Below are 13025 nucleotides of genomic sequence, written 5' to 3'. Positions count from 1 at the left end.
AACCAAATTGTGATATGTGTTCCAAGCTAAATGCTCCAGTCTCCCAACTGCTGAGAACATGACACGCAAGCAAATAGTCGGCCATGTTTTCAGACTGAGCCATATAAAGTCTGTGCAGACATCCCCTGCCGCGCTCCCCAGAGGCCTAGTGTCTCCTCTCAGACAATCACCCACGTGTATATCACAAACACACATTCTCGTCTCAGACACACACTGTCGCCACACACACGCATTCACGTGTCGCAAACACACACTCAAACACACACTCTCGCCATGTCCACACACACGCACGCACGCACGCACGCACGCACGCACGCACACACACACACACACACACACACACACACACACACACACACACACACACACACACACACACACACACGTTCCACAGTCAGGGTTCTGAGGGCACACTGGGGGAAGTCAAGCAGCAACACAGTGTGCACACTTGCCTGTTGCTAGGTAACGCAGGGTTGCCAGCAGAAGCTGAGGTGATATTTTAACCTTCATTTCACTGTCGTTGGGCTTGAAGGCTGAGAAATCCTGCTTCCGCTCACGGTGGGTGATTTTCTTCTTCGTTTTGTTGTCAGCTGAGGGGAGAAAGAATTGGGGAATGGGGATGAAAGGGGAGGAATTGTTTTTAGGAAAAGGGAGAAATTGTAAGATGACTTTGATAGTGCATTTCCTAGTTACAAGGGGGAATAAACTTTAGTTACTCAAAGGAATTTATTTTCAAGCAACTATATTCTTTCCCTATGGACAACGTGTGTACAATGTAAAAAAAATGGGGGAAACAGAGTTGCTGTTGAAACATTACTGGACATAACAATAAAATGATGTAAAATGCCTGGAAGATAAACTTTTGCAGTAGCACCTTACATTACAGAAGATAATACAGTGGTACAGGTCTGGTAACAGGTTCAAGTTACTCAAAATGAAAACATTGATACCCCTTCATTTCAATAAAATGTGCGTAAAGTAAATAGTTTGGGCACCTACTGTACAAGTCTGTCTCGTCCAGGATCTCTGACTTGATGATTTCCTCGATTATGTCCTCCAGGGTGACAATGCCCAGGACCTCGTAGAAGGGGTCCCCCTCACCCTCGTTGTTCACCCTCTGAACTATGGCCAGGTGGGATTTACCTAACACACACACACACAGAAGGAGAGATAGAGAGACAGAGAGAGAGATAGAGAGAGAGAGAGAGAGAGAGAGAGAGAGAGAGAGAGAGAGAGAGAGAGAGAGAGAGAGAGAGAGAGAGAGAGAGAGAGAGAGAGAGAGAGAGAGCGATAGAACACACATTTAAGAGGTTGTAAAGTTTGGGTCACAGTGATAAAGTGCGGCAGGAGCCTCTGTCTCCAACGCTATGAAGGTCCACTTATGAACACGGTGGGCTTTTTGAACAGTGGATAGAGGTCAAGTACTCTCTGTTCATGCAATATATCACTAATTACAAACCAGGTGGTTCGAGGCCGGAATGCTGATTGGCTGAAAGTATGACAAAGAAATATTTTTTTTTCCCGTCGTTAAACAGTTTATAACAGCAATAAGGCATCTCAGAGGTGTGTAGTATATGGCCAGTATTCCGAGTACCGTAGCCAGGTACTCTGTGTTCCGTCGTACAAAAGAACAACCCTTGGCCGAGGTATTTTGGCAACACAACACACATCCACAGGCCTCACTGCTTAATGATACATTGCATAAAGTAATAAAGCACACATCACACATCATCATATTTTATTCCCCTCATCAATGTACACCCAATACCCCATAATGACAAAGCGGAAACAGGGCTTTGGACAGTTTTGCAAAAAATGTAAAATAACAGAAATAACTAATTTACATAAGTATTCAGACCCTTTGCTATGAGACTCAAAATTGAGCTCAGGTGCATCCTGTTTCCATTGATCATCCTTTAAATGTTTATACAGCTTGATTGGAGTCCACCTGTGGTAAATTCAATTGATTGGACATGATTTGGAAAGGCGCACACCTGTCTATATAAGGTCCCACAGTTATCAGTGTATGTCAGAGGCAAAAACTAAGCCATGAGGTCGAATGAATTGTCCATAGAACTCAGAGACAGGATTGTGTCGAGGGACAGATGTTGGGAAGCATTGAAGGTTCCCAAGAACACAGTGGCCTCCATCATTCTTAAATGTAAGAAGTTTGGAACCACCAAGACACTTCCTAGAGCTGGTCACCTGGCCAAACTGAGCAATCTGGTCACTCTGACAGAGCTCCAGAGTTCCTCTGTGGGGATGGGAGAAACTTCCAGAAGGACAACCATCTCTGTAGCCCTCCACCAATTAGGCCTTAATGGTAGAGTGGCCAAACAGAAGCCAATCCTCAGTAAAAGGCACATGACAGCCCACTTGGAGTTTGCCAAAAGGCACCTAAAGGACTCTCAGACCGTGAGAAACAAGATTATCTGGTCTGATGAAACCAAGATTGAACTCTTTGGCCTGAATGCCAAGCTTCATGTATGGAGGAAACCTGGCACCATCCCTACAGTGAAGCACGGTGGTGGCAGCATCATGCTGTGGGGATGGTTTTCAGCGGAATGGGACTGGGAGACTAGTCAGGATCAAGGCAAATATGAACAGAGCAAAGTACAGAGAGCTCCTTGATGAAAACCTGCTCAGGCTGGGGCAAATGTTCACCTTCCAACAGGACAATGACCCTAAGCACACTGCCAAGAGAACACAGGAGTGACTTCGGGACAAGTCTCTGAATGTCCTTGAGCGGCCCAGCCAGAGCCCAGACTTTAACCCGATCGAACATCTCTGGAGAGACCTGAGAATAGCTGTGCAGCAACGCTCCCCATCCAACCTGAGAGAGTTTGAGAGGATCTGCAGAGAAGAATGAGAGAAACTCCCCAAATACAGGCTTAAATCGCTACCAAGTGTGCTTCAACAGAGTACTGAGCAAAGGGTCTGAATAATTATGCAAGTGACAAATAGTTCATTTAAAAAATAGATATATATATTTTACCATATAATACATATGAACATACTGGGCATATCCATTGAGGTTTGCAACTTAATAAAAGCTTGCAGAAAGTAACAGTGAGTAACATAGTAACACTAGTAATACAGTAGTAACAGTAGCATAGTAACACTAGTAATACAGTAGTAACAGTAACATAGTAACACTAGTAATACAGTAGTAACAGTAGCATAGTAACACTAGTAATACAGTAGTAACAGTAACATAGTAACACTAGTAATACAGTAGTAACAGTAGCATAGTAACACTAGTAATACAGTAGTAACAGTGAGATGGTAACACTAGTAATACAGTAGTAACAGTAACATAGTAACACTAGTAATACAGTAGTAACAGTAACATAGTAACACTAGTAATACAGTAGTAACAGTAGCATAGTAACACTAGTAATACAGTAGTAACAGTGAGATGGTAACACTAGTAATACAGTAGTAACAGTAACATAGTAACACTAGTAATACAGTAGTAACAGTAACATAGTAACACTAGTAATACAGTAGTAACAGTAGCATAGTAACACTAGTAATACAGTAGTAACAGTGAGATGGTAACACTAGTAATACAGTAGTAACAGTAACATAGTAACACTAGTAATACAGTAGTAACAGTAACATAGTAATACAGTAGTAACAGTAACATAGTAACACTAGTAATACAGTAGTAACAGTAACATATTAACACTAGTAATACAGTAGTAACAGTGAGATAGTAACACTAGTAATACAGTAGTAACAGTAACACAGTAACACTAGCAATACAGTAGTAACAGTAACATATTAACATTAGTAATACAGTAGTAACAGTAGCATAGTAACACTAGTAATACAGTAGTAACAGTGAGATGGTAACACTAGTAATACAGTAGTAACAGTAACATAGTAACACTAGTAATACAGTAGTAACAGTAACATAGTAATACAGTAGTAACAGTAACATAGTACCACTAGTAATATAGTAGTAACAGTGAGATAGTAACACTAGTAATGTAGTAGTAACAGTGAGATGGTACCACTAGTAATACAGTAGTAACAGTAACACAGTAACATTAGTAATACAGTAGTAACAGTGAGATAGTAACACTAGTAATACAGTGGTAACAGTGAGATGGTAACACTAGTAATACAGTAGTAACAGTGATATGGTAACACTAGTAATACAGTAGTAACAGTAACATAGTACCACTAGTAATATAGTAGTAACAGTGAGATAGTAACACTAGTAATGTAGTAGTAACAGTGAGATGGTACCACTAGTAATACAGTAGTAACAGTGGGATGGTAACAGTAGTAATACAGTAGTAACAGTGAGATGGTAACACTAGTAATACAGTAGTAACAGTGAGATGGTAACACTAGTAATACAGTAGTAACAGTAGCATAGTAACACTAGTAATACAGTAGTAACAGTGAGATGGTAACACGAGTAATACAGTAGTAACAGTAACATAGTAACACTAGTAATACAGTAGTAACAGTAACATAGTACCACTAGTACTATAGTAGTAACAGTGAGATGGTAACACTAGTAATACAGTAGTAACAGTGAGATGGTAACACTAGTAATATAGTAGTAACAGTGAGATGGTAACACTAGTAATACAGTGGTAACAGTAACATAGTAACACTAGTAATATAGTAGTAACAGTGAGATGGTAACACTAGTAATACAGTAGTAACAGTGACATGGTAACACTAGTAATATAGTAGTAACAGTGAGATGGTAACACCAGTAATACAGTAGTAACAGTGAGATGGTAACACTAGTAATACAGTAGTAACAGTGACATGGTAACACCAGTAATATAGTAGTAACAGTGAGATGGTAACACTAGTAATATAGTAGTAACAGTGAGATGGTAACACCAGTAATACAGTAGTAACAGTGACATGGTAACACTAGTAATATAGTAGTAACAGTGACATGGTAACACTAGTAATATAGTAGTAACAGTGAGATGGTAACACCAGTAATACAGTAGTAACAGTGAGATGGTAACACTAGTAATACAGTAGTAACAGTGACATGGTAACACTAGTAATATAGTAGTAACAGTGAGATGGTAACACTAGTAATACAGTGGTAACAGTGACATGGTAACACTAGTAATATAGTAGTAACAGTGAGATGGTAACACTAGTAATACAGTGGTAACAGTGACATGGTAACACTAGTAATATAGTAGTAACAGTGAGATGGTAACACCAGTAATACAGTGGTAACAGTGACATGGTAACACTAGTAATATAGTAGTAACAGTGAGATGGTAACACTAGTAATACAGTGGTAACAGTGACATGGTAACACTAGTAATATAGTAGTAACAGTGAGATGGTAACACCAGTAATACAGTGGTAACAGTGACATGGTAACACCAGTAATACAGTAGTAACAGTGAGATGGTAACACTAGTAATACAGTGGTAACAATGACATGGTAACACTAGTAATATAGTAGTAACAGTGAGATGGTAACACTAGTAATACAGTGGTAACAGTGACATGGTAACACTAGTAATATAGTAGTAACAGTGAGATGGTAACACCAGTAATACAGTAGTAACAGTGAGATGGTAACACTAGTAATACAGTGGTAACAGTAGCCTACTGTGATGCTGTACCATGACATGATATCAAGCTCTTGGCCTATTACGTGACTGTATTGATCTCTATCAATCAGTATAAAATAAGAAACAATGTTCTACTGTCTGGCACACAGCAATGACAATCATTCCATTGGTCATCTGATGGAAAGAAACCTTAACCCACATCTGCTTTCCCAGGACCCTCTACTACACAGCCACTGTCTGCAAAAACCCCTCCATGCAAAATACTGTCAACCAAAACGCTAAACAAATTCTTTGCCTTTTCTCAGCGAGTGATCATTTAAAAGGAATTTTCCAGAGGAGGCCCGGCCCGGGCTAATATTAGCCCAGAAAATGAAGTTTCCGTTCCCGCCCTCCCGGGCGATATTCTCACTGACCGAAGCCACTACTGTGTGATCAGATTGTCTTGGAGCTTGTGGGGTCGTTTAGATGCAGATAGGCCATAGTTTAAATACGAAGGACTCTCTCTCTCTCTCTCCCTCTCTCATCTCTCTCCTCTCTCTCTCTCTCTCTCTCTCCCTCTCCCTCCCTCCCCCTCCCTACCTCCCTCCATCCCTCTCTCTCTCTCTCTCTCTCTCATCTGATCTCTCTCTCTCCCAGGACCCCCTCCCTACCTCCCTCCATCCCCTCTCAAAATCTCTAAACTCTCTTTTCTCCCTCCTCCCTCCCCTCCCTACCTCCCTCCATCCCTCTCTCCACTCTCTCTCTTCTCTCTCCCTCTCCCTCCCCCTCCCTACCTCCCTCCATCCCTCTCTCTCTCTCTCACTCTGGTCCCTCAATGGGGTAAATGGATCCAGTCAAATACTTCAGCAACAATCCCTCTACACTGTGTTACTCTGAGCACCTGAGGTAGTTGGAAAACAGAACAGCTCCATGTTGATCAGAGGGAAATCACTCCAAATACACAGGTGTTGCAGATCGAGTAGAAACCAACCCTGGAATGTGTGTTAACGTAGCCCTTTCCTGCAGTCAAATGACCTACTAACCTCATTGTGGAATGTTATTCATATTTTTCTTCATTATAAACATTTTAAAAATCAGAAAATATGGTGTTCCTATGTCCAACAGCTTTGTTATATACTGAAAAATATATATAAATGCAACATGTTGGTCCCATGTTTCATAAAAGATTGCAGAGAAGTTCAAATACGCACAAAAAGCTTATTTCTTTCAAATCTTGTGCACACATTTGTTTCCATCCCTGTTAGTGAGCATTTCTCCTTTAACAAGAGAATCCACCCACCTGACAGGTGTGGAATATCAAGAAGCTGATAAAACAGCATGATCATTACACAGGTGCACCTTGTGCTGGGGGCATGGCGTTGTGTGCCGTTTTGGCACACAACGCCATGCCACAGATTCCTCAAGTTTTGAGGGTGCAAGCAATTGGCATGCTGACTGCACGAATGTCCACCAAAGCTGTTGCCAGAGAATTTAATGTTAATTTCTCTACCATAAGCCGCCTCCAACGATAACAGCCACCCAGACATACCAGCCACCCAGACAGCTGACGAAACTAAGGAGAATTTCTGCCTGTAATAAAGCCCTTTTATGGGGAAAAACTCATTTTGATTGGCTGGGCCAATCAAAATGAGTTTTTCCCCATAAAAGGGCTTCATTACAGGCAGAAATTCACCCATGGCTGCGCCCCTGCCCTGAATGTGAAATCCATAGATCAAATCAAATCAAAGTGTATTTGTCACATGCGCAGAATACAACATGTATAGACCTAACAATGAAATGCTTACTTACAGGCTCTAACCAATAGTGCAAAAAAAAGGTGTGTGTGTGTGTGTGTGTAGGTAAGTAAAGAAATAAAACAACAGTAAAAAGAAATTTGAAAATAAGAGTAGCAAGGCTGTATACGGACACCGGTTAGTCAGGCTTATTGAGGTAGTATGAACATGTAGGTATGGTTAAAGTGACTATGCATATATGATGAACAGAGAGTAGCAGAAGCGTAAAAAGAGGGATTGGCGGGTGGTGAGACACAATGCAGATAGCCAGGTTAGCCAATGTGCGGGGGGCACTGGTTGGTCGGGCCAATTGAAATAGTATGTACATGTACAGTTACAGTGACTATGCATATAAGATAAACAGAGAGTAGCAGCAGCGTAAAAGAGCGGTTGGAGGGGGGGGGGGACGCACACTGCAAATAGTCCGGGTAACCATTTGGTTACCTGTTCAGGAGTCTTATGGCTTGTTGAGAACTGTTGAGAAGCCTTTTTGTCCTAGACTTAGCACTCCGGCACCGCTTGCCATGCGGTAGTAGAGAGAACAGTCTATGACTGGGGTGATTGGGGTCTTTGACAATTTTTAGGTCCTTCCTCTGACACCGCCTGGTGTAGAGGTCCTGGATGGCAGGCAGCTTTGCCCCAGTGATGTACTGGACCGTACGCATTACCCTCTGTAGTGGCTTGCGGTCGGAGGCCGAGCAGTTGCCGTACCAGGCAGTGATGTAACCAGTGCTTTCAATGCTGCAACTGTAGAACCTTTTGAGGATCTCAGGACCCATGCCAAATCTTTTCAGTCTCCTGAGTGGGAATAGGCTTTGTCGTGCCCTCTTCACGACTGTCTTGGTGTGTTTGGACCATTCTAGTTTGTTGTTGATGTGGACACCAAGGAACTTGAAGCTCTCAACCTGCTCCTCTACAGCCCCGTCAATGAGAATGGGGGCATGCTTGGTGCTCTTTTTCTTGTAGTCCACAATCATCTCCTTTGTCTTGATCACGTTGAGGGATAGGTTGTTATTCTGGCACCACCCGGCCAGGTCTCTGACCTCCTCCCTATAGGCTGTCTCGTCGTTGTCGGTGAACAGGCCTACCACTGTTGTGTCGTCTGCAAACTTAATGATGGTGTTGGTGTCGTGCCTGGCCATGCAGTCGTGGGTGAACAGGGAATACAGGAGGGGACTGAGCACGCACCCCTGGGGAGCTCCAGTGTTGAGGATCAGCGTGGCAGATGTGTTGCCACCTACCCTCACCACCTGGGGGCGTCCTGTCAGGAAGTCCAGGATCCAGTTGCAGAGTGAGGTGTTTAGTCCCAGGTTCCTTAGCTTAGTGATGAGCTTTGAGGGTACTATGGTGTTGAACGCTGAGCTGTAGTCAATGAATAGCATTCTCACATAGGTGTTCCTTTTGTCCAGGTGGGAAAGGACAGTGTGGAGTGCAATAGAGATTGCATCATCTGTGGATCTGTTTGGGCGGTATGCAAATTGGAGTGGGTTTAGGGTTTCTGGGATAATGGTGTTGATGTGAGCCATTACCAGCCTTTCAAAGCACTTCATGGCTACGGACGTGAGTGCTACGGGTCTGTAGTCATTTAGGGCCTAATGAATTTATTTCAATTGACTGATTTTCTTATATAAATTCAGACAAATCGTTGAATGTTGCGTTTATATTTTTGTTCAGTATATTCCAGTCTTATGTGATGTGTATAAAGTGTAATATTGGGATGCAAACACAAAATGTAATACATTTCAATTCTATATCTGACATGGTACAGGTGTCTTCTTCTTTTTAAGCCCATAACCATGTGTGTGAGGTGTCTACCTTTGTCTCAAAGTAGATTTTTTTTAAGACTACCAAGAAACACTCTGTTTTTAGCCCACCGCAGTAATTAACCGTGCCTTCCCAACACAACACACCAATATAACCCCTGTAAACCAGATAGATCTAGATAGGCCAGGTGTAAGGTGACAACAGCACTCAAGTAAGCCACACACACAGCACATAGAGGGACAGAGACAGAAAGACACACGCACAGCACAGAGAGGGACAGAGACAGAGGGACGGAGACAGAGGGACACACACACACAGCACATAGAGGGACAGAGACAGAAAGACACAGACAGAGACAGGTACACACAGCACAGAGAGGGACAGAGACAGAGATACAGACAGAGACACAGACAGAGACACGTACACACAGCACAGAGAGGGACAGAGACAGAGACACAGACAGAGACACAGACAGAGACACGTACACACAGCACAGAGAGGGACAGAGACAGAGAGACACGTACACACAGCACATAGAGAGATAGAGACAGAGAGACACACACACAGCACATAGAGGGACAGAGACAGAGACAGAGACGCGTACACACAGCACAGAGAGACACACACACAGCACGGTGAGGGATAGTGACAGAGACAGAGAGAGACACACACAGCACAGAGAGGGATAGTGACAGAGACAGAGAGAGACACACACAGCACAGAGAGGAATAGTGACAGAGACAGAGAGAGACACATACACCGCACAGAGAGGGAGTGACAGAGACAGAGAGAAACACACACAGCACAGAGAGACACACACCACACAGAGAGAGACACACACACCGCACAGAGAGGGATAGTGACAGAGACAGAGAGAGACACACACAGCACAGAGAGAGATAGAGACAGAGAGACACACACACAGCACATAGAGGGACAGAGACAGAGACAGAGACGCGTACACACAGCACAGAGAGACACACACACAGCACGGTGAGGGATAGTGACAGAGACAGAGAGAGACACACACAGCACAGAGAGGGATAGTGACAGAGACAGAGAGAGACACACACAGCACAGAGAGGAATAGTGACAGAGACAGAGAGAGACACACACAGCACAGAGAGGGATAGTGACAGAGACAGAGAGAGACACACACAGCACAGAGAGGAATAGTGACAGAGACAGAGAGAGACACATACACAGCACAGAGAGGGAGTGACAGAGACAGAGAGAAACACACACAGCACAGAGAGACACACACCACACAGAGAGAGACACACACACCGCACAGAGAGGGATAGTGACAGAGACAGAGAGAGACACACACAGCACAGAGAGAGATACACACCGCACAGAGAGAGACACACACACCGCACAGAGAGGGACAGTGACAGAGACAGAGAGACACACACACCGCACAGAGAGGGATAGTAACAGAGACAGAGAGAGACACACACACCGCACAGAGAGGGATAGTGACAGAGACAGAGAGAGACACACCACACCGCACAGAGAGGGATAGTGACAGAGACAGAGAGACACACACACCGCACAGAGAGGGATAGTGACAGAGACAGAGAGACACACACACCGCACAGAGAGGGATAGTGACAGAGACAGAGAGAGACACATACACCGCACAGAGAGAGACAGAGAGACACACACACAGCACGGTGAGGGATAGTGATAGAGACAGAGAGAGACACACAGCACAGAGAGAGACAGAGAGACACACATACCGCACAGAGAGGGATAGTGACAGAGACAGAGAGAGACACATACACCGCACAGAGAGAGACAGAGAGACACACACACAGCACGGTGAGGGATAGTGATAGAGACAGAGAGAGACACAGCACAGAGAGAGACAGAGAGACACACATACCGCACAGAGAGAGACAGTGAGACACACACCAGTGGAATGGTACCAGTGGAATGGAATCAAATACTGTACATCAAACACATCGTTTCCAGGTGTTTGATGCCGTTCCATTCTGCTCTGTTACAGCCATTATTATGATCCAACCTCCCCTCACCAGCCTTCTGTGGTATACACATACCCTCCATATGTACAGTGGGACAGACAAAATTAGAAAAAAAATCCAGAAAATCACATTGTAGGATTTTTAATGAATTTATTTGCAAATTATGGTGGAAAATAAGTATTTGGTCAATAACAAAAGTTTATCTCAATACTTTGTTATATACCCTTTGTTGGCAATGACAGAGGTCAAACATTTTCTGTAAGTCTTCACAAGGTTTTCACACACTGTTGGTGGTATTTTGGCCCATTCCTCCATGCAGATCTCCTCTAGAGCAGTGATGTTTTGGGGCTGTTGCTGGGCAACACGGACTTTCAACTCCTTCCAAAGATTTTCTATGGTGTTGAGATCTGGAGACTGGCTAGGCCACTCCAGGACCTTGAAATGCTTCTAACGAAGCCACTCCTTCGTTGCCCGGGCGGTGTGTTTGGGATAATTGTCATGCTGAAATACCCAGCCACGTTTCATCTTCAATGCCCTTGCGGATGGAAGGAGGTTTTCACTCAAAATCTCAAGATACATGGCCCCATTCATTCTTTCCTTTACACGGATCAGTCGTCCTGGTCCCTTGGCAGAAAAACAGCCCCAAAGCATGATGTTTCCACCCCCATGCTTCACAGTAGGTATGGTGTTCTTTGGATGCAACTCAGCATTATTTGTCCTCCAAACACGACAAGTTGAGTTTTTACCAAAAAGTTCTATTTTGGTTTCATCTGACCATATGACATTCTCCCAATCTTCTTCTGGATCATCCAAATGCTCTCTAGCAAACTTCAGATGGGCCTGGACATGTACTGGCTTAAGCAGGGGGACAAATCTGGCACTGCAGGATTTGAGTCCCTGGCGGCGTAGTGTGTTACTGATGCTAGGCTTTGTTACTTTGGTCCCAGCTCTCTGCAGGTCATTCACTAGGTCCCCCCGTGTGGTTCTGGGATTTTTGCTCACTGTTCTTGTGATCATTTTGACCCCACGGGGTGAGATCTTGCGAGGAGCCCCAGATTGAGGGAGATTATCAGTGGTCTTGTATGTCCATTTCCTAATATTTGCTCTCACAGTTGATTTCTTCAAACCAAGCTGCTTACCTATTGCAGATTCAGTCTTCCCAGCCTGGTGCAGGTCTACAATTTTGTTTCTGGTGTCCTTTGACAGCTCTTTGGTCTTGGCCATAGTGGAGTTTGGAGTGTGACTGTTTGAGGTTGTGGACAGGTGTCTTTTATACTGATAACAAGTTCAAACAGGTGCCATTAATACAGGTAACGAGTGGAGGACAGAGGAGCCTCTTAAAGAAGAAGTTACAGGTCTGTGAGAGCCAGAAATCTTGCTTGTTTGTAGGTGACCATCTTTTTTAAGTGGGAAATCTTGCACAATTGGTGGTTGACTAAATACTTTTTTGTCCCACTGTATTTGGACAGTGATGCTACAATTTACCATTTAAAATTGTATATCTGTACACATGCATTTTGGGACTTGAGATCAAATGTTTCATATGAGGCGACAGTATAGAACGTCACCTTCTTTTTGAGGGTGTGTTCATACAAGCTCAGAAAGTTTTCTCACCCCTTGACTTCTTCCCCATGTTGTTGGGTTACAGCCTGAATTCAACATGGGTTCAAACGCTTCTTTTTTTTGTCACCCATCTACACACATTTCCCCCATTATGACAAAGTGAAAACATGTTTTTAGAATTCTTTGCATTTTATCGGAAAAAGAAATACAGAAATATCTCATTGACAAAAGTATTCACACATGTTAGCAGCATCACCGTTGGCAGCGATTACAGCTGTGAGTCTTTCTGGGTAAAAGTCTCTAAGAGCTTCCAAACCTGGATTGTGCAACATTTGCCCATTATTCTTTTCACATTTCTTCAA

At 43.5% G+C, this 13025-nt stretch overlaps 1 protein-coding gene across 2 annotated transcripts in view; it reads right to left on the bottom strand.

Annotated features, from left to right (window-relative positions):
• LOC118389416 (metal transporter CNNM2-like) overlaps window positions 1–13025 on the bottom strand; it is a 65350-nt gene that overhangs the window by 11503 nt on the left and 40822 nt on the right. For both annotated transcript variants that reach the window (XM_052527809.1, XM_052527808.1), the window contains exons 2-3: window positions 1000–1143; window positions 453–590 (exon numbers count right to left, since the gene is read on the bottom strand). In XM_052527809.1, coding sequence (XP_052383769.1) covers window positions 453–590; window positions 1000–1143 — 282 coding nt within the window. The remainder of the gene's footprint in view (window positions 1–452; window positions 591–999; window positions 1144–13025) is intronic.

Source organism: Oncorhynchus keta, chromosome 10, assembly GCF_023373465.1.
Source record: "Oncorhynchus keta strain PuntledgeMale-10-30-2019 chromosome 10, Oket_V2, whole genome shotgun sequence".
NCBI classification, from domain to species: domain Eukaryota; kingdom Metazoa; phylum Chordata; class Actinopteri; order Salmoniformes; family Salmonidae; genus Oncorhynchus; species Oncorhynchus keta.
The sequence above is the reverse complement of the archived record's forward strand: the minus strand, read 5'-3'. Positions and strand labels throughout refer to the sequence as shown.